This window comes from Anser cygnoides, chromosome 9 (assembly GCF_040182565.1).
Source record: "Anser cygnoides isolate HZ-2024a breed goose chromosome 9, Taihu_goose_T2T_genome, whole genome shotgun sequence".
Lineage (NCBI taxonomy): Eukaryota > Metazoa > Chordata > Aves > Anseriformes > Anatidae > Anser > Anser cygnoides.
The window spans coordinates 5230148-5257996 of record NC_089881.1 but is presented as its reverse complement, the minus strand read 5'-3'; the positions used below and the strand labels follow the sequence as shown (position 1 = coordinate 5257996).

Here is a 27849-nt window from a genome sequence, read left to right as displayed (position 1 = left end):
TTTGTAGCTTTGGATGTTTGGATCAGCTTTTAAAGCCCAAGCCAATGCGGGGTAATTGAAAACTGCACTCCTACGATTTCAATCATTCATATTCTAATTATTTCCATCTGTCTTGATTTGTTTATTTACTTTTTCTGGAAAGCTCCAGTAGTGCTTAGAACAGCTTTATTGTGCTGGAAGCTTCTAGCCCCCTGCGATTTGTGGATTGCCGTGCGGATGAGGCGCAGCAAAAGCTCAGCAAGCCTCCGGAGAGCCCCGGCTGACACCGCTGAACGTTTCCTTTCCCAGCTCCAGCTGAGGCTGCGGCGCGCTCCTGGGCTTTGAATTTTTGTGTAATTAAGACTTATCTTTAAGTGTTTGGCTGCTTCTCTCCCATGCTCTTATTTTTGTTTTTGCATCTGGCCGCATCTCCAGGTTCCACGTAGTATTCCCCGTGCACTTCAGGTCTGACCCGAGGTTTTGATGACAACCCCACTGAGACGCCAGCGCTGAGCGAACTCTTCAGATGATCTCGTTTTAGGAAATCTGGCCACGCACTTCAGCTTCTCCGTCACTGACGAGACTGGCCGCACGCGGTGACGCTGGGCTGGGAGCACGGGGCTGCCGCGTGCTTTCCCATAAGAAGTGCCACAGTGCTCATCACCACATGCAGCCAGCTGCTGAGCAAGGACTTGAGCCAGAGCCCATTAAGGCAAAGGGGACTTTATCTCCTGACATCAGGAGACTTCGGATGGAGCTCTTTAAGGGCCCATTATGCTTAAACAATGACTTTATTCAGTGAAGGACACTGTTTTGGCTTGTAATCCTTAGAAGAGGCTTCAGAAAATTATACCCAGCTTCCCCTGTTAAATGTTCCCACTTTGATTTTCATCGCAGTCTCATCTAAGAAACCCGTAATTATTATTGTTACTATCTTGTTTGCCCTGTTTTTTTAATGCGATTATTTTTTTGCTTTTGTTGCCAAGACCTTTGCCATAGTTTTCAGAGGAAAAAAAAAAAAAAAGCTCTGGAGAGCTCAAACACTTGTAGAATCTGTATCTCTGATTAATTACTCACAATTTATGTCTCTTGAAATTAGGAAGCATATGTGGAATGAAGTGCAACTGACCTGTACTAACTGAGGAGACAGAACTCTTTTCAATGTTTTCCACAAATCTAGCAAGTGCTGGCCTACAGTGGTGCTGCTCGGCACCCCGCTTCTCCTCATCTCCCTCTGGATGTGGGCTCCATATGGTCCTTGTGGATCCCTTCCAACTCAGGATATTCTGTGACTCCATGAAAAGGTAGAAAAAGGGTAGAAGATGCTCCAAATTCAATGGACATCACAGCACTTCCTCTTGGCAGTGCCAGAGCCTCCATATCCCTCCCTTGCTTTATTCAAGCTCTTCCTTCATATCGTCCTTTCTCCTCCTGCCCTTCAGTATGATACTGTGGGTTCTCTCTGCCCTGGCTCCCATCGGCCTGGCATGGAGCTGCACGGCCACATTCCTGTGCAAGTGTCCACGGGTCCCTGCAGGGAGAGCTGTCTGCTGCAGCCTGCAACTACCGCACAGCTTCCTCTCCTAAGGACACATGTTGAGCCACCAGTTATAATTAAACAATGACAGGCTTTCTGTTATTTACTAAATAAAAGTATTTTTCTGCATTCACATGAAAGAAGCATAACTATGCCACATTCCTCAAGTTGCTGAGGATATGGGGAACAGATGGGATGAGAAACTGCAGAGGAAAACATCTAGGAGTAATTACAGCAGGTCCTTTGAGGAATCTAACTTGTACGAGGCCTCTTTCCACTCAACTCTTCTGGATGATTTCTCTTCCCCCCTCCCTTCATTTGTGGGCCCATTTTTTTCCAGCGCTGGCCCACAGAGCCTACTTGGGGAGCTGTGCAATGGGGTCAGGCATTGCTCCTGGCGGTGGTCCTGCACACCCTGCCCTGCAAGTGCCACCTGCCTCCACCGCCGGGGTTCCTGGTACGTGTGCGGTGCTCACCGGGTTAGGGAATGCATCTCGTGCAGCCCGCGCAGCTCCTCTGGGAGCTGGTCAATGCTTCAGCAGTGCAAGGAATCAATAACGCAGTCCATCCAAGGGTAGGATAATTAACTTGTGTTTTTTTTTTATTTCCTAGGTTAATAAACTGAAGTGTTGGTAATTTCAAAGCACGCCATCTCCGCCAATTTCTTCTGCTGGTCCATGTGACGATCTTAAAAGGGAGTTGTCTGGATATCCAAAGGCACGATCTGAGCATGTTCATACCCTGAAACCAAAGTTTAAGAAAATATGGATGATGGTAAGTATGATGGATAGCAACAAGCTTTTAAACAATTTAAATACTAAGTGATAATTAACATGTCACTCAGGGATAATTTTCATGCTACTTTCCTCACAGCTGGGCCTGTTCCAGCTTCGGCTGTGCGAGCAGAGGTGTGTGCGTGGGGAGGAGGGTCCTGCGGTGTCCCTGTGCGGGGCTGACCCAGGTTGGCAGCCCTGGGGAGCTGCTGGCGGTGATGCACAGACTTAGTTCAGTCTGCTCCCATGCACCACTTGGTGTTTACCTTCTGGTTGGTTTGTTCTGTGTGTGTGTGTGGTTTTTATTTTAAATATATGCTTAGGGTTCCTCGTGCGTGTGCAGCCAGCCATCACAGAGCAGCACTGCTGCTCCCCCCCTCGACATGCGCCTCTTCTTCCAGCTGAATAACCTATTGTAACAGCTTCAGAGTCCCCATTACTGTGAGTGCTGCAGTCTGGCATATTTATCCTTAGTTCATCTTGAACATCAGTGAAGCTGGGCTGCTGCCACTTGCAGACAGAGCCGAGGCACAGGATGCACTTTCCAGCCCTGCTGTTGAGCACATAGATTTCTACCCTTGTTGTTGACATACTCAACCAGTATTTGCATTTCTTCTGAGGATCTGTTTGTTAATGTCACTTTGGGGTAGGATCTTTGCAAATTATCTGTTCACTTACTAATACATAAGCACACACTGCTTAGGATCCTGAACAGCTATTCTGTGTCTTGAGGCTGAGGAGGGCTCATACGTATGTGAATGGTCTTTGTATTCCACAGCAGTGTAAAACTTCTGTAGCTTTAATGCTCCAATACCTCCAAGTTGCTCATGAGGCAGAGCCTTCAGGGCTTGGCCATTGTCTGGGAAAAGCTGGGCTAATTTCTTCTGATAAGATGTTTGTAAGAAATTCCCTTCCAGATAATCATCTGTGGTTTGCTTTTTCAAGGTTTCTTCTATCTCAGCCACCTGATATTTTTACTCCTTTGAACTACAGGAGCTTTTCAGCCAGTAAAGGGGAAAAACAAATTTATGGGGCTAACAAGTTGTGACGAGTGTTTGTAATTTGCCAGTGAATCAGTTGTAACTGCAGTCGTGTGCAACGGGTGACTCGGTGAACAGCAATGAAGTTCATTTTCCCATTAATTTGAGAAGCTTGAAGGTCAAAGGGCAGTGGTTCTGACATGATTCCCTCTTGCTTTGGATGTAGGGGGACTTCATACCTCTTCCATTTTGTGTGTGATACTGCTTTCATAGATATAAGGGTTTTTTAAAAAACATAACAGAACACTACTTTGAAGGCTGTATCAGGTTAAGCTGAGATACGAGCCAAAATCTTTACCTGAGGGCGAGGATGGTCTTGTTGCTCTAGCAGAGGCCAGGCGGCTGGGCCTCCATTCTCTGTGCCCGCATCCTGCTGGCCTCGGTGCACGTCCCCCCACCAGGCCGCCTGCCCTGCCAGACGGCAAACCGAGGGCGAGCTCCGTGCCCAGCCTGCAGTCACAGCCGGCCTGCACTGTGCACGGCGCTGGGCCTGGACAGGCTGCACTACACGGATGGGGGCGAGGCTGGCCAGGACATTTCTGTTCCTCCGCCCTTCTCCACACCGAGCTGTGCAAGGAGCCCGGCTGCCCTGAGCTCGGCCCCGGGGGAGCCATTTCTGTGCCCCGCGTGAGCCTTGGTCAGACCGCCCCTGCTCAGAGCAGCAGGGGAAAGCGGCTGAGAAACGCAGGGCTCTGCTGTGGGCCTTTGGGGACCCAGGCGCGGGTGTGAGCGCGGGGATAGACCTGCTGGTCCTCGAGGGAGAGCAGGGTGGAAACAGGGGATCTTGTCATGTCCGGATTGCTCACGCGAACTCCAAGCACTCACAACTCAGATCCCCGGATGATTAAGTTTAAGGAAGTAAGGGATTTGGTGTTGCATTTTTTGGTTATCCGGGGCTCCCAAAGCCATAGGCTAACCTCTGAGCACAGAGCAAGCCGCTTCTCTCCTCCGCCTTGTTCTCTTAGCAGCCTGACTCCTTCTGGAGCCCTCTGGAAAGCAGCCAGCAGACGATCATTAGCTGCGGCTGACGGGGAAGTGGGACTGGTGCCCTGACAACGTCTGAGCAGCGCAAGGAGTAGGAGTACCGCCACAACGCCCTGCTCCTCGCGAAATGGCTGCAGCCGGGAGCGCAGCTCCTGCTTGGCGGTGTTGGTGCAGCATGCGGGCTGGGCCCGGCACGCCCCCAGCCATGGACGGGTCCCTGGGGATTTGGATGGCACTTTGCTTCTTGCTTGGTGTCCTGTGCACCACAACTGCCCCCCCGAGAAGCCCTTCATCTCTAGAAAGGCAGTGATATGTAGTTAATATGGATGCAAGAAATTCTCATTTGGTTTTCACTTGTAATTAGTGCATATGATTTGTTTTCATTTTACTCTTATAAAAATGCAAATCTACTCTAGTTGTCCTTACTTTGATTTGTTAACAAGATCTTTCATTTTGCTGTTCATTTTTAAAGACAGATGAAACCCCACCAGTTTAACAATGCTAGCGGACGCTACCAAAGCAGTGCATCGCCTGCCTGTAAGAGACCACGGTACATTCCCTTATTAATCAAAATGCTGTCCAGCATTTGGAGCGCGTTACCTGCCCAGCACAGCATCCTGCTTGCCTCGGTGCCATGGCAATCTCATTTCCGCAGCAGCCTTTGCTGCCGAGCCTCGTTCGTAGCCACGGCAACATTCAGGGATAGGTGACACCACACCGGGATGGGTGACACCACGCCGGGATGGGTGACACCACGCCGGGATGGGTGACACCACACCGGGATGGGTGACACCACACCGGGATGGGTGACACCACGCCGGGATGGGTGACACCACACCGGGATGGGTGACACCACACCGGGATGGGTGGCATCACGCCGGGCAGCCCAGGGACGGGGCGGCTGCTCCCACAGCAGCTGCTGCTTTTCGGGCTCTGTTGCGGTCCAGCACATGGCTTTTTCCATGTGCTACCGAACCTACTTGCTTCAAAATTGACCAGTTCTGAAATGAAGGGTTGAGTCAGATAACGGAAATGAAATGAAAGCTGTAATAAATTAGGGGGCAAAGCCTCGGTTCACTGTACTAACAAGACTTCTGGAAATTTAATTTAGTTAATTTGGCTCAGGAAAGCAGATGATTATTGAGAGGAGCTGGGCAATTTATTTGATGTATCTGAGAGCTGGATAACTGAGTCAATGCCTCTATCTTTTTTATTTTTTTCCCTTTTTGAGATTCATCATACCTGAAACCATTCATTAGAAAAAAAAAACAACAAAAAAAAAACTAAAAGGACAACTCGGTATTTTGGCAATGACCTAGGCTTCCCCCACAGGGCTTTTCATCTGTGAGGAGGCTCTACTACCTGCAGGAGGTATTGCAGACAGAAGATGGGCTGTGCGTGAGATGGAGGGAACGACAGGGCTATACCAGAAACTGGGAAACAGTAGACCCTGAGACCTGGAGGTGCTACAGCAACGTCTGCAGTAGGACAGATGACAGATTTGTAGTCAGACAGACGTGTTGTTTTGGAGTGCTATGTAGAGCTGATCGATCGTCATGGCTATTGACATCAATGGGATATGATGTTATTAGGCTGGCAACTTGCAGAGCTAGTACAGTTAGTAGGAATTTTATCTATGAAGGGATTTAGGTTTTAAGCCTAAAGGGCAGAATATGATTCACCTTATAAAAAAAACAAACAAACCCAGCAACTTCAGTGGAAATGACCCTTGGGAGGATTTGCCGTATCTAACGGAAATGAGAAGTTCACAGGCTAAGCCCGTGCTTCTTGACTGCCTGTAATATAGCAGACATTTTCTGTCCTTAGAAATGGAGCACAGTGGGAGCTAGTGAGAGAGCACTCCTGGGGCCGTGGGCTTCCTACAGGGGCTCAGCATCCCATGATATGCAGTCTGCTGAGTGCCACAGGGACGGGGCTCCTGGTTTTGAATGATTTTGCAGTTGCCTTTTATCCTTCTCATAGTTGAAAGATGTGACTTTTGTTTTATTCTGGTCTGGTTCTTTGCTACCGTGTCCCACAGAAGATGAGAATAAGGTTTTTCTCCTCTTGCTGCCTCCAGCCTGCATCCCAGCACAGCCCATCATCCAGTGCCGCAGTGACCGTGTGCTGTCTGCTCTTTTGTTCTCTTCTGCGTGCTCTTCCCAGAGAGCTAGCTGGGTATTTAAAAGAAGACTTCATGATAGACCAAAACATTGATGGGAATTTGGATTTATCTTGTTAATTCTTGGGTTTAGGAAAAATAACGAAGGGGCATTTTTATTTGAGATGCGTTGGTTGGTTCAGCAGAAAATCAAAAAGCTTAATCATCAAGTCTCCTTAATCCCAGAAAGCTGATGTTTTTCTTGTTTCCTTCTTTCCTCGCTTATGCTGGTTGCTGGTCCTAATGCCAAGATATGTCTACAGCAATTAATCTGCACACATTTTTTTCATTTGAAGCTGTTGCTTACAAACAATTGATTTAGGTTGCATGTTCTCTATGTCTGGGCTCCAGTCCCAGTAAGATGTACCAGGCAGCAAGGACTGGAACCTTCCAGATAGATATACCCATTCTGCTCAAGAATGAGCAACCATTTAAAGAAAATTTAAAAAAAAAAAAAAAAAGGCCTGGCCAAAACATGTCCCAGCCTTTGGGAGAAGCAGGGGAAAGCAAGATGTGGGCGCTCCAGCTGGAAGCATTCCTGGAATGTGCCTTGCGCCAGCGCTGCTGCCGGCAGGGGCAAGGAGTGGGGCTGGCCCCCCAGGGACATGCGGCAACCAAAGTTTATCTTTTGGGAGCAGGAGGGAGCCTTTTCTGGCAGCTTTCTCATAGAGGGCAATATTCGGAGAGCGCTCAGAGCTTTGCTGAGCTGCCCCAGCTGAATGCGCTTGGCAGATGCTCGGTGCACAACGCCTGTTCCAGGGCTCGGAGGACACGAGGTGTCTCGCTCACAGCAGAGCCAGCCCCGTCCCGCAGCAGCATCACTGTGATCCAATGTGGCACAGTAAGTATGCTGATGAGCAGAAATGCCACAGAAAAGCTACAGGGGACATGGGCAAGCAATATGAATGTGTGGTGCTGAGGAATATATATGCGTGTGGCTGAGTATTTATTGTCTTGTGCCGTTATTTAGACTGTCTTTAAAATCTTTCCCATATCCCTTCCCCCTTACAAATACAGGCAAGCAGGTGGTTTTTAGAGGGCTTTGTAGAAGCAACTTTGGCAGGCTGGTTTGTGAAGGGCATCAATGTTGAAAATGGGATAACGTGGGAGAAATCAAAGGAGAGGGACCAGAGGTGCAGATGCAGAAGGTGGCGAGAAACAGGAGTAGCTTTTACCCCACCACGTACGTACAGACTGCATGAGTGCTTGTTTTCAAAGTAGAAGCATCTAGTTTGCAACTTCAGTTGATGGTTGAAGCACTTGGGATGAGAATAGGCTGTGTCCCCTTGCCTGTGCAATGCACGGAGCCTGAGGGTGAGCCCACGGGGCAGAGGGAGCCTGCAAAGTAGATGGCTTGTGTGCATCCCCAACAGTGAGGGAGGCTGGCAGGGAATGTGGGGGCTGAGCGAGCACATGATGGGCAAGACAACCAACGTGGCCTCTCCCCGCTCTGTATTCATTTGGAAATGGGTAGCAGCATGTCAAAAAGTCGTCGTCATTCAGGATCCTTGCTGTAAACATATTCCTTGTCTGCAGTGCAGCAGCAAAGGGAACAAAGAGCCCGCTGTGCTGCGCCCTTTCTTCTGCTGCGCACTGCTGCTGCTCCCCGGGCTGAGCAACCACTGCATACCATGAACTGGGTTTACTACACACAATACACAGTTACGGTGCCTTCAAGAACTCTTCTAACATTTCAGTTTCAGGATTGATTATCACTCCACTGATGTGTGAATATTCAAGTGTGTGTTTGTGAAAGTCAGGAAATTCTGTGAATATGGCTGCATCAGGATTCCTTAGTTATGTAACTCAAAGGAGTATTAATTAATTCTATGTGTCTAGTGATGCTTTTCTTGTATTTCCCATCTGGAATAGCAGTATTTTTTTTTCCAAAACATGTTGCTTTTTTAGAGCTTGCTAGGAAAATGCAGGATCGTCAGTATCTGTGCAGAATTCTCAACTTCCTGTCACTTCCTAGATTTGAGTGAAACACCAGCTTAATATGAAGAGCAAAAAGACCACACAAGACCACACATTGTTTACTTTGGGCTGATTATTCACATGTTACAAGCAGCCAAGAAAGGAGGCTGTTTTCCCCTAGCTCTAAAAGCATAATTCCATCAAACTAATGGCTGTCTTTGCTTTAACAAATAGAATCAGGACGGGACGATATCTCCCCACTGAGATATAAATGCCTGCTCATGCAAAATATATCTCCTCTGGTTTCTTCTGTCACTGCAAGTAAGCTGCCCCTGGTAATAGTAGGCAGCTATACGTTATTAAGTTTCTTTTCTTTGGTGTCACTCTTTAAAAATAAATTTGGGGGCTTCATTTTTATTCCTTTAATCAATCTTTTTGTTGCACTGTCAAAGTGTGCTCTCGCTCTTTTTTTTCTGTTCAACGCATGGGGACAGCTTTCCACGGATGGTGTGGCTGTGCCTCATGGGGAACACAACAGTTTCTCATTTTCTGTCCAGTTTTGATGTCTACTTTTTGTCCACCTAATCTGCACGGTATGAACTCACTGTGCTGATGGAGATATCAGGAGGACTTCTGACGGGCTTTTCCTTGGGCTTTCCTTGTCTCTTGGAGCTCTTTTGAAACTTCTTTCATGCAGGAGGCAAAGTAAGGTGGTGGCGGTGGTAGTGCTGGGCTTGGGGGTTTGCATCAGTCAGGGTCTAGTGGAAGATTACATCACTGGAGCTCCATCAGTTGTCCCCATGAGGCTGGATTACCCGTGCTGGAGTTAACAGAAAGAAATGAGTCTTTTCTATCAGTGAGGGAGGAAGAAATCCCATTCTGTTAGAGCTGGCACGACCCTGCACTGCATACAGTTCTTTGCATTATGCGTTTAGAGACGAGTTGTCTGCACACTCACATCTGTGGCCCCAGTGACTAATGCTGTGAAACCACACTGACTCCAAGGCTTCATGGAGCTTTGCAAGGCCACCCTTCAGAACAGACCTCAGCCTGCTTTCAGCAATCATCTTTTGTTACTGTCATTTATCTGGACACTAAAGGGGAAATCCAACCCCTACAGGAGCCAAAGGCAGGCTCCAGATGGGTTCGCCATTAGAGGCTGAGAGTTCAGCAGTGTGTTTCAGAACTTGCGGTTTCATGCTTTCCCTCCCTTGCCATGAAGAATTCCTCCCATTTGAGAAGATACATGTGTTATTGCTGCCTCCTTTGTTCGCTTTCTTTCCTCTTTGCTACACACCTGAGTTTCATCCAACTGCTGCTATTTACACCCCAGATTGCTATTTGGTGCCTTTTGTTGTGGTTTCCAAAGCAGACTTTTGGAATAAGAATGCAAATAACTGTTCTGAATACTTTATGCTCTAAAAGTAAGTACAGTCAACAGATGCCAAGATATAATAAATCAAACTGAAGTGCTGTCTTAGTTGCTTCAGCTTGAAAGGGGCTGCTGCAGAAAATGGCAGTGATGAAATCTGAACTACATTTGCAGTCCCATGAATATTCAGGTCAACAGGGTGGAGAACAAAAATTAATGGGGTGTGACGTTTGCCTCAACAGCTACAGCAAACGCGGAGGTTTCACAACAAAAACTGGAAGGCAGCATTACAAACGCGGATGATGGTCGGTGCCTGATGTTGTTCAAAAGCCTGGGGGCCTTGAACATGAGAGGGAAAGTGCTCAACATCTGGTATCCATGTGAAAGTGAAAAATCTGATGCGTGCTGAAGGTCACGGTGACCTGGGATGCTACGCTGACATGGCTGTGAAGTCTTACTTTGTGAACAAATTTTCCAGGACTGGAAAAAATAATACTGAATAGAAATGTGCCTTGTTCCTCTAAGACCTTAAAAGCACTTTCACATCAGCTGGACCGGGTGCGTGCTACTGAGAAGTCACTATCCATCCCTTTCATTTCTGCTCTATGCTTATTTATGGGAGGAGAGAGTGAACTCACCTCTGCGGCCTTTTTTCCTCTTCAGGAGAGATGGAAGATCACTGTGACGCTTGTGCTTTATTCTTTATTGTATGTGGTTGTGAGTTCCTAAAGGTGCAGAATTGCTTTTGTGGTAAATGTCATGATGCTCTCCCTCACTTTTTTCAACCTTTTTTTGAATACACTGCATTCAAACCTGCCATCAAGAGCAGTATTAATAGACATTAATATGAAATCTCTCGTATATACTGGCAAGTACTTTAATCTCTAGGTAGAAAACTAGACAGAGTCTGTGCAGGGGGCCAGAGTGCTACCTTGCACTCTACTAGCAGTTGCTCATCACACTCACCAAATCCCAGTGGATTCAGTGGGAGTTCTGGGTACTTATCTTAGGCAGGGCTCATTTAATCTAAATGCTGGGGTCTTTACTATTTCTTGACATATGAAAATTAAAAATGAAATGTCGTGTTTTAGTAAGACTAAGGAGCAACTGGTCTTTTTGACTTCAGAGTCAATGATTTCCCCAGTGGTTATTTTTTTGTCTGTTGTTTTCTTCTCAATTCCTTCCACGCGGGGTGGATGTTGAGAGCTGTTACACGTTACAGTTACACATTACATCTCCGTGCCAGTGCACGAGAAAGTCACTGGTATGTGAACCTTGCCCTGCTCATTTCATGAGAGGGCCTTCCACTCCCCTTTCTTCTTGGTTTCTGCCTATGCTTGCCAAAAAAGCCCAAAGCAAAGTGTCGGAGCCGTGCTGGGCTCCCGTGTAGCCAGCAGAACTGGGAAAGAGCAAGAGCAGGAGTGGCTGGATGAGGCATGAGCCAGGGAGAACGGCAGTAGGTAGCGGGTGGCTGCTACCCGGGAAGAAGGTAGCGAACTCCCTGCTGAAGTGAATGCTACTTAAAACTGTTCCCGGCATGAGGGAATGCATGCTTTCCTACTTGAACTTCAGTGATGTACAGCTAGGTATCTAGATGTTTGTCAGTGTCTCTAAAAGTGTTCCCTGTTCATCAGCTCAGCTTTTCCCAAATTCCTTTCTTTAATTTCTGTGGTCAGGTGACAGCTCAAGGCAAGCACCTGAATGTTTCCAGTGTTTCTCTCGCCTTTATTTTTTATGCTTCTCAGTTAATGACATATGCTGAATTTTTCAGATCATGAAGAAACTTAAAATGAACAACAACAAAAAATTATAGAATTGAGGAGAGATTTCCATGTGGTGTGCAGAGAACTTAAATATTTATTTATTTTTTTTTGTTCTTATCCCTTCATCTACTTTTTTTTTTTTTTTTAGAAGCCTTTAATGCCAATGAAGGCACTAACTCTGAGCTGCCTACAGTCAGAAGCGATTCAGAGGGAGGGTGAATGGTCCTTCGTGAAGCACCTTTCCACAGTTGGAAGAGTAAGCACTGCCTACTCATGGATGAAACAGAAATGTGTTTGGATTTGTCAAGTGAATTTCTTCTAAATACTGCTAATCAAATGTAGATGAGCTTGAATTATTTTTAATGGCATCCAAAATTTGGAATGCTGCTAACTGCTTTAAATCTCAAATAGAAGCAAATGCATCCAATGCATTTAATCATATACAGTGCAACTCAATCTAGCATTTGAGATCCCAAGCAAAGAAAGCTTTTCATTTATTTTGTTCTTCATTGCAGTGCATCCAAACAATAATGGTGTTTAAAACTAAAAAGGAGAAAGAAAAGAGAAAGCATTTTCAAGTCAAATGTACCTACCTCTTCTGTGTCACATCAAAGGAAAAATGTAAGGTAACATGAAGCGTATGTTTCATTTTATTGTATAGAAATATATACTGATAAAATAACTTTGTAAAATATGTCAGCTACAGGAAAGAAAATTGAGGTTGTGATGGCTTTGGACTCAGATTCTCGTATCAAGACGCTGAAAAGTCTGTATTTTTTTTAGTGTAACTTTTTATTATTGCTATCATGAGAGTTACCTGTCTCCACTCTGTCTGTTTCCAGTCACTCACAGCTTTCTAAATTCAGTTTACGGGTTGAAAAGAAATGTCTGTCCCCAAACACTGCAGCTCCCATAACTGATCCCTTATAGTCAACGTTAAACTCAGTGCATGCTGTTATTCCAGACATCACTGCGATTTTCTGTTGCTTGTCATCTCTCAGGATCAGAAGCCAATTTTGCCTTAGAGATCTCTGTTGTGTGCTTGGAAGGCAATTGCAATACTCCAGGCATGACTTTGGGGTAATCTCTTGCCTCTGGTAGGGTTGTGAGCACTAGGGCAAATGGCCACCTTGGCTGCGGGGTGTGTCTAAAGACATATTTGCTGTTATTGATTAAAAACTGAGAGCTTCTGCTGCTCTGGGTACAGGGAATGCCTGAGAAACTTAAGTTTTATGATATGGGGGTCTGCTCTGAAATGTGGATAAAACCTGAATTAAAGCAAAATAAACAGTGAAGTTTGCAAGAAGGCTGATTCATGCATTTTTCGGACTTATACCTGCATGTTGCCGTCAGTGAAGACGGTACAGTACCAAGGCAGAGCTGTAGCATTTTACTAAGTTTTATACAGTTAATAACTGGGTAGTGTTGCTTCCGTTTGGTATCCAGGTGGTAGCACAGTGTATTGTGGATGATACTAAGAAAATTGCCACCTTCCTCCAGAAATTGCTTGCATGAAGTATATCAAAGTGTCATCTATTTCTGCAGCATGAAGTACAGGGAAGAGTCACGGAAAATGACAATGAACCTAGAGCTGCGTGAGAATTGCTCAGATGCCAAGCCAGCCATGCGGTAATGCTGTTGCACTTACGCACACAATGGTTATTACCTTTTCAGGTAGTGATCTGCAAATGCATCACAATGCTGTACCCTCACAGCACGTCTAATCTGTAGGTATCATTAGGTCCATCTTACAAGTGGGTGAAGGGAGGCATAGGAGTGTTAAGAGCATATAACAAAGCTCATAAACTTCATACTGTAAGTGGGCTTGTTAGAGAGGATACACATGGCTTGCGTCAGGCTACCGTGTCCTACGCTGGGAATAAGTACATGACTTACTTGCTGGTTTTGAACGAGTTCTTTTATGAGGTACACTCATGAGGTTCACAGAAAATTTAGTTGCACAGAATTTGAAAGAAGCAGGTTCCATTCCTGATTCAACGTTTGCTTTTGGTGGGATACTACCGTTAACTTTAATGGGCTTTGACTTCAAGAAGCTTTGGATCAGATCTTGAGTGAGGCATGTGTTTTGCAGCAGGACCAGAAGTCAGCACACACATCACAGCACAGCAGGTCTTAAAATGCAAAACAAAATCAAGGGCACAAACATCCCTTCTTGTTGTGTCTTCCATTATTGTGTCAAACCCAGCTCTTGATCTCTAATTTTACTTTAACTGAAATCATATATAAGAGTGGAAAACATTGATCGATCATCTTTCCTGCCTTCCCCCACACACCCCCCCCCGCAGTGCCTGGAAGCTCCAAACTATAACTTGGCCAATATTTGCAGGACAAAGCTCTCCCCCCTTTTTCTCCCTAGTGGTAAATTCCCAATCATTACTTCCATTAAAGGTCCACATTCAGGAATAAAAACCCAGTCCCTCTGACTTTCCCATGTATAATTTCTTTCCATCCTATTGAACTTTGAATGACTATTTCCAAGAATGCACATGCTCAAAAACTCTTCAGAGTCACATTGTTGGCATATACTTACCAAATGGGCTCAGCTTCCCGTAGGAATGAGCCCTTTAATGGTTGTATCTTATATCTTTAGTCTTATTAACTCAGTAAGTGGAAAAAGAAAGATAAATGCGGCATCAGACTGTGGATTATGACCATAATGAAGGGTTACGCTCGTATTTTCCGTGGTAGCCTGCAGAGAGTTATCCGAATCTCTAAGGACACTTCATCTTGTCTTGATAATGGATTCTGTCTTTGTTTCATTTTCTGTCCATCCTCAAATTTTTATTTGGAGAAAGGATTCACATTATGCTGTCCCTTAAGCCATGTTGTGAAGAATTCCTGCCCCATGGGATGCCTTGAGCTTCAACTTTTGCGTCCTTTGGTGACGGAGATTGCTGCCACAAAAGGCTCTCTAGGAGACAGGGACCTTGAGAAAAAAAAAATTCGCTTGAGCAACAATATTGTGACCTTTTCATCGTTGGAGTGCCCATCTGTTCCTCATCTTTATTAATCTGATTGATTTTCAAAGGTATCTGGGAAGGTGGGAGCAAAAGCATGAGGCTTATTCTCAAAAGTTAGAGCCTAGGTTAGGAGTGATTCAAAGATGGTGAACAGGAACACGTGAGAGGCGATTACTGAAAGTGTAAGAGACCTGAAAATGAAATTTCAGGAGAAGTTGTGTGAGGTTTGGTTGAAAAAAAATAATCTGAAAGGAAGAAGGGAAACCTTCAACAAGAAATAGATAGTAAATTTAACTCCAAAACCAAAATTACTTCAAATAAAGCAAGGTTTTGTGTTTTTTTCTCCCATGACTAACAGTTTTATGTTGTGCAAAATATAACTTGTAACAAAAGTAATTTTGAAACGCAGAGTTGAAAGGCAACAATTTTCATCTTTCTAGATCTTTTGTTGTTGTTGTTTTAGATTAAAAATGTAGTTTCTGCAGGATACAGATGAAGAAAGCTGACATGGTGCCAGAACACAAGTGGCATATATTTTTCAGATGGTTATTCCCCAGTGTCTTCCTATCCCTCCTCTTAATCTCTGTAAGAAGGCTCAGGGATTCCTTCCAGATCTTTTTAAAATTAAACTATTTTTCAGCATCGTGACCTAACAGATGGAGAAGACTTGTTGTCATCAGCTAGTCAAAGTAAATATAGTTGCGAAGAGTTTTCAGCAACAGCTATGCATAATTATGCAATTCAGTCTTCTTTCCATTGGACTTCAGGGGATTGCATAAATGTATGGATGTACCTGACAAGTCTTCCTGTGCCCTTGTTGGGTGCTGCAGTTCACCTTGGTGTCTCTGTACAGAGCTTCAGCTACATGCCTTGGAACAAGTAAGAGACCCTGTTTGCACCTGCAGAAGAGATGGTCCACCCGCTGCGCTGCTGGCTCACCTGTGGGAGCTCAGGGGTGTTGGTGCATCTGGATGTCTGAGGTTGCTGCTCACATTCAGGTGGGTGATGGCCTGTATTCTCTGTATAATACTGGTAGCAGGACTAGCTTTAGTTCTTCTTGTTCTCAGGAACACACAGCTTCAGAGATGTTTTACTGGGATGTTATAGGCAGAGGGAAGGAATTTGTGCTGAGTGAAGTTTCACTGACCCAGCAATCTCGGGTATTTCCTCACCATTTTCTGAATGTTGTGCATAAAAGGGTGTTGGTAAAAACCTGATGCATTGCCTTAAATTTCTCAAATTCCAAATTTCTGGAGCCAAACAGGGGAGTATATGGCAACAAATACACTGTTTGGGAAAGTATCTGTTGCATGGAGCTGAGAAAGATGTGAAATAAAACTTCTCAAAGTTAGCCAGAAAATCCAGAGGCTTGCTCTGGGTTGTGCTTCAGCCTACCAGTTCATATGTTCTTGCTGCCTGCTCAGTAATTTGTCAGAAACTGGGAAGAAGTATCCAGACTTGGCAAGCTGGTGCTGCAGACAGATTTTGTCAGATGAAATCCCAATAGACACTAGCCCAACATCAACAGCTCCTGAGCTATCACATGGGAATGTGCAGGGAGATAAAACCAACATCCTAAAGGGTGGATCCTCTATTTTAAGGGGCAGAGAAGGGAATCTGGCTAATGTATTTTTTTTTTTTATTTTCTCTATGGAGTTTTTCAGAGAAACAATGGAAAATACTGGTTCCAACAGATAGAATTCTGTCTTTTCTTGAATTCTTAACTTCATTTAAAGTGGCTTAACTGCTCTCTCTTGCTTTTTCCTACATGTTAAGAGAGGTTAAGCCTATCTGCCTTTACCTCAGAGGGATTGTGAGGGCAGAGTTTGGAAAAGAATTTGCCATCTATGCAAAGAATTCACAAGTGACTATGGGGGTGGGGAGAACTCAAAAAAAAAAAACCAACAAACCAACAAACCAGACCTACCATTGGGAAACTCCAGCACCAGTCAACTGTTTTCTGGAAGTGGAGTGTCCTGTTACATAAACATCCTTGAAGCTTTGCAGAAGGGGTGACATTCACATTACATATGTGGGGCCTGACTAATTGGGTTTTGTGTGTGAAGAATGGGGATGGAGAGGGATAAGGAAGTGAAATCCCCAAGGTGCAAGCAGGGCCTCCTTCTTCCCATGGCCTATACTGTTGCTTACGTGTTGAAAAGGGTCTCAGCGCCTCCTGTACCACGGAGCCGATGTGGGAACGCTGCACACCCAGCCTGCATCCGAGCTCTGCCCTCCGCAGCAGTCCGGGGAGCCCAGGGTGTCCGGCCCAGCCCCGCAGCCAGCTGCAGTGGGTGCAGCAGTGACTCAGGGAGCAGAAGTGACTCACCTCTGCCCAGAAGTGGTTAACGTCCCATCACACTAAAATCCACGTTAACTCCGTGGTCCTGTCTGATTTATGCATAAAGAGCAGGCAGGCTGTGAAAATGCTGCCTTCTACAAACGGAGGGAGGAGGGAGCTGCTACCTCGAGGAGCTCGCAGTTGCCCTCTGGAGGAGGCTGCATCTTCCCACTGATCATGTGGGGAACCAAAATGCCATCACTGCTGCTTTGATGCCTGAAGTGGGATGGCACCAGCACCCCTCCATCCAGACCTCATTGCAGACCCAGCGACCTGTACTCCACATCCCTGTACGTCACGCAAAGTGGATCTGCAGCATGAGTTCGAAGTCACCACTTTGTTCTGTGCACACTTGGTGAAGCTTTTTCACCAGTCCCAGGCAAAGAAAATAACCTGTTTCCTCCCTTGTCTCCTCAGGGAAAACTGTGTATAGCAGGCATGTAAGTAACGTGACAGAAGCTACTATAAAACCCAAATGCATATTTTCTGTATTTTATGACAAACACAGGATAATGGCTTGCTGTTTTTTCCTGCTGCACAGCAGCTCCTGGGGCAGCAGGTCACACTTAGCAGTTGGGATGGCAGTGAAATGAACAGATTCAGAAGGTGAAAGAGCTGGTGCTGAGCTGGTTAGGAAAGAGTAAAATCTGAATTCCCAACTCTTTTTCTTTTCACAGCTGTTAAGAGTTCAGTGGGTTGAACTGCAATCCTTCAAGTTCATCTGTTGACTCCAACACAAAACTATTATAAACTGTGCCTCTAAAACACGTGATGAAACATTTCTTGAGAGCTATTTATTCCAACTGCAGCAGAGGAAAGTTTTCAGAGCACCCGGCATTTGGGAGAGGAAAGGTCTCCTGAGCTTTGCAAAGGGAGGAATTATTTGCATACCGACGTAAGTTGCTTTTTGACTTTTTCCTGCACCATTCAGTAAAATAACACTTATAAGCTTTCTCCTGCTATGGAAACATGGTCAAATAGTACAAAACTATGTTTAAGTGCCTGGCAGACTCTATTTAGTTTTCTTTCTTTTTTATTTACGTGGATTGGGTGATTTATACTTCAGAATATTACTTGCTATGGTTTAATATTAAATATCTTCTTTCCCTCTAATGTTCTCTTCATCTGGGTAACAGTTCATTCAGTTACAATATTACTGCGGAGGTATGACAGACAGCAAGCTTCAATCAGGTGTGTCCTGCAAGCCTACAGTAACAAGTAATAAAGAATAGCTTGGGGGTATATTTCTTTAGATGTTTCTTTAAATCTTTGATCTGAAGTTTGATCTTTATATCCACACCAATTCTCCCTCAGGCTTTAGCTGTGGCAATACAGTTTCCATGCTGAAGATGGACCATGCAAACATGACCTCAGCCATGCTTAATGCCGAATCCCGCAACACAGAGAAGAACAACAGCAACGAGTATTTCTACATTCTGATCGTCATGTCTTTCTATGGGATCTTCCTGATAGGGATAATGCTGGGCTACATGAAATCCAAAAGAAAAGAGAAGAAGTCCAATTTGCTTCTGCTCTACAAAGATGAGGAGAGAGAATGGGGGGAAGCTGTGAAGCCTCTACCAACCATATCGGGGCTGAAGTCTGTCCAGATCCCCATGATGCTGAACATGCTGCAGGAGAGCATGGTGCCATCCCTGTCCTGTGCCATCTGCTCGATGGAAGGCAGCAGCGTGAGCTCTGAGTCCTCGTCCCCAGACGTGCACTTCACCATCCAGGAGGAAGTGCTGGATGCTGAGCTGGGGGAAGTGTCAGAAACACTCCTCAACGAGAGCAGCGAGGGCTCTGCAGAAAACATCCACAAGAACTCCTAGCACCTGCCGGGCTCCCTTGGTCAGCAGCCGAAGCATGAGTGGAGCTCCCACTAAGAACTTGTGGTTCAACTTTCCTGCTCTCCAGTAACTCTACCAGTATCTGTGCCCTGGGGCCCGAGGCTTTCCTGAGAGTTAGCAGGACAAAGAAGCAGTGGTACCAAGCTCCAAAATGTAACTTGCACGTAATTGGGATGCTTAATGTTATTTTTCCCATTATTATTTCCTACCATAAGAGCTAAGAACAAGGAGGATATATATACATAGATATATATTTTCTAATGAGGTAACTATTCCTGGCATATCTCTGCATATTTCAGAATTCTGAAAATATCTGGGAAATGTTTAGAGAAGTTACCCTAGCACAAGAGCCTGGCTGTAAAAGATGATGGTGTTGCTCATTCACACAAAACTGCGATAGACTAGAATTAATTTTACTGTGTTTTTTTCCTATAACAAACTACACCCAACAGCAGATTTGTTCAATGGCCTCAAAGGCTGCAACTTTGTTGATGCTGGTGTTGAAGGAAGATTGATGCATGGCTGGAGACTGACTTTAGGCACAGAAAGAATGAAAGAGGGGAACAAAAAAGCAAAGGAGACCCTGTATTTCCAGGAGGTTTGTAAAGCCTAGGTTCAGATCCATGCCACTGCATCTGTCTTTGCTTAAGTTGTACCTGTGCTGGCTGGTTCATGTATGCCAACTTCTGCTGCAATCCACCTATTGACTCAGCTAATAGTAGGATATTTTTTTCTTTTGTATTTTTTAAAGACATGTACATTTGATCACTAAAGGCAAAGATTTGTAAGTTAAAAAAAAAACAATCAAAGGATCTTTGTTACAAGGTGCAAGATCTAGAAAGGCTTGAACAAATGCTGCTCTTTTACATCCCTTGAAAAATGGGTGGAATTCAGAATAGAATTTAACCCAACGGGGGTGAAATCCTGGCCCCACTGAAGTCACCAGCAAAATCCTACTGACTTCAGGGGACAGGCACAAGATTTTGTGTTTCTCTGTTGTAGTCATATTCTCCATCTGAGGTCAGTAAAACTGTACCCATTTACATCACTAAATAATCTGGCCTTTCTGCTCTATTTAAGCCAGTGTAGATAAACATTGCATTGTCTTCTTTGTTTTTTTCCATCTCGCATGTGACTTATGCGTTTCTCTAAAGTCATTAGTAACTAGTTTTTAAAACTACCACAAACTTCCCCCCCTAATTTAATGGTACTGTGGTTTTTCAAATGCTCATGAACTTAGTTACTAAATTATTGCACTGTTAAAAGAAGTAATGTTAATATTGTAGCAATGTATGGTTATTTCAATCATACCTTATATTTTATAGTAACTTATTACTATGTTTGGATTAGTTCTGAAGCATGAGGGCTAAAGAGCCTGAATCTACAGTGTTGCACAGCAAAAATGCTTGCAAAATGTCTCCAGATATTTCCTGTGTTAAAATAGCTCTGTGATTTATCCACTGGCATTAGAGCTTGAGAGACAGCTTGAAAAATGAGTGCTGAAGAGCAGGAACAAGCTGAGGCGAGAGTCTGCTGTCTGCCTGCCGTTTCGTTTCAGAGGGAGAAAGGTGTTTGGCTGGAAGGGCTGATGTGATGTGATGCAGCCTGCAGAGGTGCCCCCAGGCAGCAGAACAAAGGCTCCATTGTGCTCAGAAGGGGCCTGATCCAGTTCAGCCTGAAGGCAGCGGGAGTTTTTCCATTGACTTCAGTGAACTTTGGATCAGACCATATAAAGCTTTTTGGTAGATTTACTCCAAAAGGGACTGCTTTAAGTTTTGAAAGAAGCCAAATTCAGTTTGGCACTTTGCCTGGAATCACTTGAATCCTGAAACTTTCCAAACGAGACTGACATGCGTGAGTTGTCACATTTTCCATTGCTTTCTCCTTCATCCTCCTACTTTGGTATAGATGTATTTGTATCTGTAAAAACCTGATGTATATAATTCCTAACATTGAGTTGTATATAATTGTCTCATGTATTTAAAGTTTATTGTTTGTACTGGCACTAATTTTTATTTAAATAAAGAAACACATTTCCTGGAAAAGTGTCCATGTTTGTTCACTATTTCAAATAGATTTCAAGAAATGTGACTGAGCAAAATCGTTACAGAGTCTTTTTCTTAGCCTCTTTTGAAAGGACTCCTCGTGTTTGGCAGCATTGCAGCATTGCAGGATGGTCACAGGCTGAGCTGGGCACTCCTGTGCTACCCAGGCTCTGTGCTGGGCAAATTCCTTGCTCCCAGCTCCTGCCCATGTGCAGGCAGGGCTGCAGTGATGCTGAGTCCTCTTGCAGAGACCTGAGACCTGGGGCTACTGCCTAGCCATTGAAGAGGCTGGCAAAACTGACAAGCTGCTGTAAAAACTTTTTTTTCTTTTCTTTTTTTTTTCTTTTTTTTTTTTCTTTTTTTTTTTTTTTCACTGTAGCAAATTGTGTGGGATAGGGTTGAGGTTACTGCAAGTATCTGACACGGGTTGTTGTTCCACTGACTTCCAGTACTTGGCCATGGTACGTAGCTGGCTTTGTCACAAGCTATGACCATGGGTCTCACTGCTGCTCTGTCATTTCCAGCAGCAGGGACAGGGGAGGTTTCAGGATTCTGGCTCCCAACGAAGGGTGGAAGTGTTTAGAGGCAACTTTGCACTTCCCTATCTCCTTCAAGCTGTGACAGTATGTATGGGGTCACAGGCACTGCCTGAGACCTACTTGCATGGGGGGAATTTTAGATTGCTTCAGAAATCAGGTTGTTATAAGGTTATATCTGCTCACTTTCCTACAAAACCTGTTCCCTTGTGCTGTGCTCTCTTCACTCCCTCCCTATCAAATCATTCTGGAGCTTGTTCAAAAGCTTCTGTGGACGTAAAGCTACCCATCAGCTATGTAAGCAGCAGTGTAATCTCCTGGGACATCCACGATGTCCTGGAAAAGCAGGTCAGTAATGTTGCATCTTCCACATGTACCCACGTGGCTCAGTGTTTCCATTGCCACAATAATGAATCAAACGATGTCTGACAGCACTGGTGATAAGAAGGAAAAACAGAAGAAAATGTAAATTACAGCTCCACTTTGTGGATCAAAAAGCTATGTTATTCTAGCAGCTTCTTGTGTTAAACTGAGCTGCTACAAAGGGAAACACTGTTTGCTTTGGGGTCTATTTATACTGAAGTGAGCTGGTAAGCATGAAATTGTGACCACCATGTCGTGGACTGCTATGGAGCTATCCTTGGCCTGTGGGGCTCAGAGAGTATACGTGATAGTTGGGCATGTATCCATTTACTAGGGCATTTCTCTTTGTCCAAATAAGTATTCTGACGGCACCAGGGGAAAGAAAAAAAAAAAGCTTTAAAAGTTAATTTGCATGTGCAACTGAGTGTAATGATGTCTTGAAGACAGCCTGGTGTCCCAAGGCTATCAGGTCGTTAGTGCTCTGAAACAGAAGTAATGTTGCTAGCCTTGAAAAGCTATGGACAGAAAGACGAAAATTGCTCCCATTAAGCTTGTCTCAAAACCCGCTTGACTACTAAGGAGAAAAAGGTGGTAATAACCTTTTTTTTTTTTTTTTCCTTTCTCAAAAATACTAGACATTTGCAGTGTGCTTCAGTAAGTTAAACCAGATTCACAGCTAATAGATCTTCTCTTGAAGGCAATGATAATTGATTGTAATTGAACTGAATTGGGATGGTTTTACTTTTACAAATGCACTTTCTTGAAAGAACACAGCAATTAGGCTCCCACTTCCTGGCAGTGCTGTGCCCCATACACTTGCTGGAATAGTTAACACATATCTCCTTTGATAGACCAGGAAATGTTGGCCACATGTGGCACGCTCACATGGTTTAGTTCCAGGACCTACTGTAAATAAAAACGCTAGCTCTCAAGATCATCACTTTGGAATCTGCGATGGTAGCTGGCTGATTTACAGTCCCAAAACCCACCAGTGGATGCCATACAGCTGTGCCAGAGAGGTTATTCATTCAACAGCTCAAACCTGCTGAATAATTGAAGTGGAAATGCAGAACCTCTCCCTTCCCTGTGCACAAGGCCAGGGAAAGAGTTAAGCAGGGAGGGAAGGTTAACGAAGTGGAGAAGACTCCACTTTCCCAGGGCTGGAGTGCAGGCCACAGGCCGTGGTAAGTGAGGCCAGGAGCCTCATGTGTTTCAACTCAACTCAAAACCTCTCTCCCCAGCTTGGCCCTCTCACAGTGGGCTCCCCTGGATCTGTCTCTTTCTCAGACATGCGCCCATACCTACCCAAATAATCAAATCAATTCTCACAGGGTTCGAAAGGAAGGAAGCAGATAAACTATTACTGTCACCTTCAAGTCCTGAGTGATTGAGGTTGGACAAGAGTAGGTGTATTGCTCAAGGAGATGGAGCACACAAGTCCCCAGATGTGCGTGTCAGTCACTTTTAACGCATCCATTTAATCTTGGAGAAGATTAAACCACCCACCTTTAATTTTCATCTCAGGATTTCCAAACCTCACAAAGGATGAAGATGGGCATTCTCACAGATGGCCAAAGGGGGTGCAGAGCAGTACACTCAATTGTGCCAGGTACCATTGTGCCAAAGCTGGACTAAGCTCTCCCATGGCTGTTGACTTGCTCTTGTGTTATAATCTTTTTGGACCTTGTTGTTCTAGTGGGAAGAGTATTTCTCCCTGAGTTCATGGTTGCATTTTAGATTTAGAATACATTTTTGGATCTGAGAAGAAAAAAAACCAAACATTGTTTAAGCTATTGTTTTTTAAAACACTGATCATATTTGTCTCTGTGTATTTGGTTGATTTGATTTTGTAGTCTTTCCATTTTCACCTGCCTCTGCAGTTCCTACTGCACACAGCCAAAACAGCTGCAAGATAAGCTTTTTTCTGAGTATATAGACACTTTTGTATCCATCTCAACAAAAGCAAGAAAATGAAAAATAATACAAATAATACAAAATCAATGAGAACCTTGAGCACCAGAGTTTTCCAGAGGTTTTTGTTTGTTTGCTTGTTTGTTTTGGTTTGGTTTGTTGGGCTTTGGTAGGGTTTTAGTTTATATTAGGCCAGGTTGGACTGAGGCTTTTCGCTGTCCCAATAAGTGACTAAGAGAAGGAGGCTATATGGTATATATTACAAGCTGCTTTCCCATCTCTCTTCCTGGGTAACCTCTTTAATTATCCTGTGATTCACTTGTTTATCAGATAATGCTACTTAAATTCCTGGCTGTGAGAATATGATGTGTTTGTGATAGACATGAAATGCCTGCGATTCTCATATGAAATAAATGATATAAATAAATAAATCTCCCCACCTAGGAACAATTAACTTTTTTGCCCTCCTTAATACCATTAGATGCTAAAGTAACCACTGGCAACAAATGATGCTTGCTAGCTTCTCTGACCGTCTGGAAGTGTGCAGCTCATCCCACTGGGCCTGCTTAGGTCAGCAGGAGCCATGGAGCAGGGCTTTTTTGCTTCTCTGACATGACAGAAGAGGTGCCAGTGCACAGGACAGCAGCCTGAGATGTGAAAGACCAATTTCAGATCCCTCCCCTCCTCCAGGTTCACTGTGGTACTCTGGAAAATTGCTTGCTTTGGCTAATATTCTCCTTTATAAACTTTAAAGAAGAGCACCTCTTTGCTGCCTAAGGCTGATGTAAAATAACTGCATTGAGAATCTCAGGGTGCTGAGCTTTGACAGAAAGGGAGACAAGACAGATGACTTGTTACTCTTTTCACTCAGAGAAGGAACCACAAAATACAAAGAACTTCCTCTGGCATGACCGCCAGCTGTTCAGCTGGGGCCAGCACTCGATGTCTCCATCCCCTGCAGCTTACCTCCAAATGCAAGCCTGCTCTAGTGCTGCTCCCCAGCCTAGCCCTCCCTGGGACAGCTGTGTCTCGTCCCAGCAATGAAAATGTTAGCTGCACAGAGCAGGCAAGAGGATGTGAGACACGCAATGTTCACAAGGGATTTTGAATTCCATCCTAGAGAATATACGGAAGACCAGTCTTTCCTTCTCTTCAAGAAGAAATGTAAACTGTGTGCCTCTAAGGATGGATATTCCCCTTCTCTCTCTCCTCAGAACATGATAACCTGATCAAGGTCTCCTGTAAAATGGAAGAGAGGGGAAGAGTGAAGAAAACCGCTGCTTATTTTTTAATACGAGGTATGGAGCTACAGAATAGCAGATAGATTATCCTTGAATTTTAGACAAGCCCCAGTGTTGTATCTTTCAAGACTTTAGTGGAGCATCATCTCATCCTTTTCCTTCCAGATACATAATGCTACAAAATGAACCACTGCTATTGCCAATGCTGCCAGCAACAGCAGGCTAATGAGTGTCATTAACTGCTTTCCAGCCTGTTGGCGTTGTGCTCCTGCTGTACAGGGAAGCAGGGAACACTCGACACTTATGGCAGCGGGGAGCGGTGCTGGCACTGCTAAAAGCCCAACACCACCTGGATGCTTCTCCAGAAGCGAATTTCCACATGCAGCCCTGCAAGAGAGCGCTGTGGGAAGTCCTGGCCTGTACATATGTGCTGTGCATTACGTGTTAACTTTTATCAGCTGCATAGCATTTTACACTAGAGGATGCTGCTGCTGACCTTTATATTTCTGTTGACTTTGGTTAAATGGTGAGTGTTATCTAAGAAATGACAGTGAGGCTCATGGGTGATGTGATGGTAGCACCTACCCATATTTACTGAGGAAGTGCTCATCCTGCTTTCACCAAAGGAACTGCAGCAACAGCTCTGTCAAGTTCTCTCACTTGGGGTCAAGCTGATGAGTGTTAAACATAATTAACTTCAGTCACATCTAATTAACTACTCTATGGCCAGGATGTGTACCTCGAATTTCCACTGTGATTTTTTTGTCTGATATTCATTAAGCTGTTATAAATCAACGTGAATGAAAGATTGGATGAAAAGGATTGAGCAACCTGTCTCTGTAGAGAGTCATTGCCGGTGAGATGAAAATGGCTGCTGACATAACTCAGCATCAGCAATGGTCATTGTGCTGCAATGGCAAGCAAAAACATTGCTTTTGAGCTGGCTGCTCAAGGTTTTTACTGCTTCAGGTGGGCTAAAGGTGCTATATTTTGTGTTTGGGTGAATATTTACAGTTATGCATTACTATTGTAGTAAGGCTCATGGAGGGCATTCAAAATATCATATCTTGTTAGTGAAAAAAAAAGACTTTTTTTTTCAAAGTTTCTCTTCCATGACCTTTTGTTTGTCTTGTGAAGCACTATTATCAGTAAAAAACAAGAACATAATGTTCATGTAGAATGGGCAGATTGAAAGTGCAAGATTAAAAGCATCCTGTATAGGAGTATTCGTGAGATACATGAGTGCCAGGGAAGGATCACAGATGTAGGAATTTGGAGGAAAACTACCAGACTCCTTTTGTCCTTGTATTTATGTCTAGACAAAAAGTGATTTTTCCCTCATTCTCTGTTGAGAATTGTGCCAGTTTGAACTGGGAAAGTCCAATAAAAGGAATTCTGTCTGTATACTCCTGATGTACCTGTTGTTTTCCTCTCACTACCGTTTTTCTGTAAGGTTGTAGCCCAGGGAATTTATTTTTTTTTCAGCCCTATCCTTACCTTCTTTTTCTTTTCTGTATAGAAGACAGCTTAAGGCAGCCAAGTCAGGTTGAACATGACTTTTTCTATTCCTTGGAACTTCTAATGCTGACTGCTACCACCTCTTTTGAGTGGCGTGGTACGTGCTTTCCTAACATCTACATGCAATTCACACGCTGACATATGGTTAACATCAATTTTATAGGGCTCTGGAAGCACAAGTGATTGTGTTAACTTTTCCTGTTATAAAGTGGGGCCCAGAATTTGTTAGTTCTACTGTGGGTCACCAGTTCAAATGCAAACCCAGGACAGGACTAGCCAAGCTTGATGTGGGGATTTATTGGTTTTTGCAACGCTGTCTCTGTGAGATTGGTACCCTCAGCACACCGAAAGGAAGCAGTTTGAAGATAAAGAGGAGACATTTTATGCTTCAGTCTGCAAAAGCAGCAGCAAGCATGTGAATTGGGCAATGTGAGTTAGGTAGTGAAATCACTGACCTCCATGCCAGGTCTGGTGGACTGGCAGAGTCGTGATGAGCACTGACTGTCCTCAGCTGTTATCTGCTCACCAAGACACAGTCCCGGCTGCTACTGCTCACAAAAGGCTCCCAGGCTGCTGAGCTCTGAATGTTGCCCCTGTGCCATCAGGGTGGCAACTTCATGCAGCAAATGACCAGTCCCTTCTTTTCACTGACTCTGATTTTGGAAAGGTGGACTTTGTTCTCACGAATGTTACCTGCAAAGTGGCATTACGGTTCAGGGAGGTCAGGGGCAGGCTCCAGGTAGTATTTAGGGAAGATAGCCCTGCATGCCCCTCAAACCCAAGCCAGGAAGTTGTCTTTTAAAAACAATGTCACTCCCTTTCACTTTTTTTGTTGTTCCCTCTGAGCTCTGGAAACATGCACTTTATTGCTACACAGCAACTTCCCTGAACTCTATCTGGGAGATTAATGGTTTATTGAAGAACAGGCAGGATTTAGATTGTCATCAAGAGACTCATAAAAGTAAGCATGTAAAAAGTGTTATGGAAAGAGAGCGTGGCCCCTTGGAGTTTTCAAGGATGGAAGCTGGACTGTACACATGCCCTGCATCCAGCTCCTGCGCCCCTTTGCTGGGGCACACGTGGAACAGCAGTGGGAGTCATTATTTGTCCTGGAAATTAATGGGTCCCTTGTGATGTCATTTGCTTTAAATGTACCTTTGCACACAAGCTGATTTTTTTTCCAGGCTAGCTGCTGATTTGTGTGTGTGTGTCATACGTCACTGCGAGCACATTAATGGCAGTCAGGAACATTTCTTTTGGAATCCTCACAGATATCCCTAGTGATCCAATTTGAAGCACTGCCTGGAAAATGATTAACTCCTCTCTTTGGTCTGTAAGGGATAGGATTACACAAATCTGCTCCGCTGCTTCAGGCCACAGCCAACTCATTCCTGTAGACATCCTCATGTTCTCCTCCAGAGACCCGTGCTTTTAAGGAGTCTTGCACGTAAGCTATTGTTGCATCTGAAGGCCAAACTGTTCCATTTAAACCCTAGTCCATAAAAGTCACTGTGCTACAAAGCCCTAGGGAAAGACT

General features: G+C 44.5%; 1 protein-coding gene and 1 long non-coding RNA gene across 2 annotated transcripts; both read left to right on the top strand.

Moving 5' to 3' along the window:
* The first annotated feature begins 1807 nt into the window (after positions 1 to 1807).
* LOC136791441 (uncharacterized) lies at positions 1808 to 15202 on the top strand. Its single transcript, XR_010833528.1, has 3 exons — positions 1808 to 2290; positions 11675 to 11782; positions 12042 to 15202. It is a non-coding gene; the product is annotated as an uncharacterized lncRNA (long non-coding RNA).
* A 2312-nt stretch (positions 15203 to 17514) lies between these two features.
* KCNE4 (potassium voltage-gated channel subfamily E regulatory subunit 4) lies at positions 17515 to 20743 on the top strand. The gene is made up of 2 exons (XM_013181591.3): positions 17515 to 17743; positions 18163 to 20743. Exon 2 carries the CDS (start codon positions 18189 to 18191, stop codon positions 18678 to 18680), a length of 492 nt encoding a protein of 163 aa, XP_013037045.1. The 5' UTR covers positions 17515 to 17743; positions 18163 to 18188; the 3' UTR covers positions 18681 to 20743.
* The last annotated feature ends 7106 nt before the right edge of the window (positions 20744 to 27849 follow it).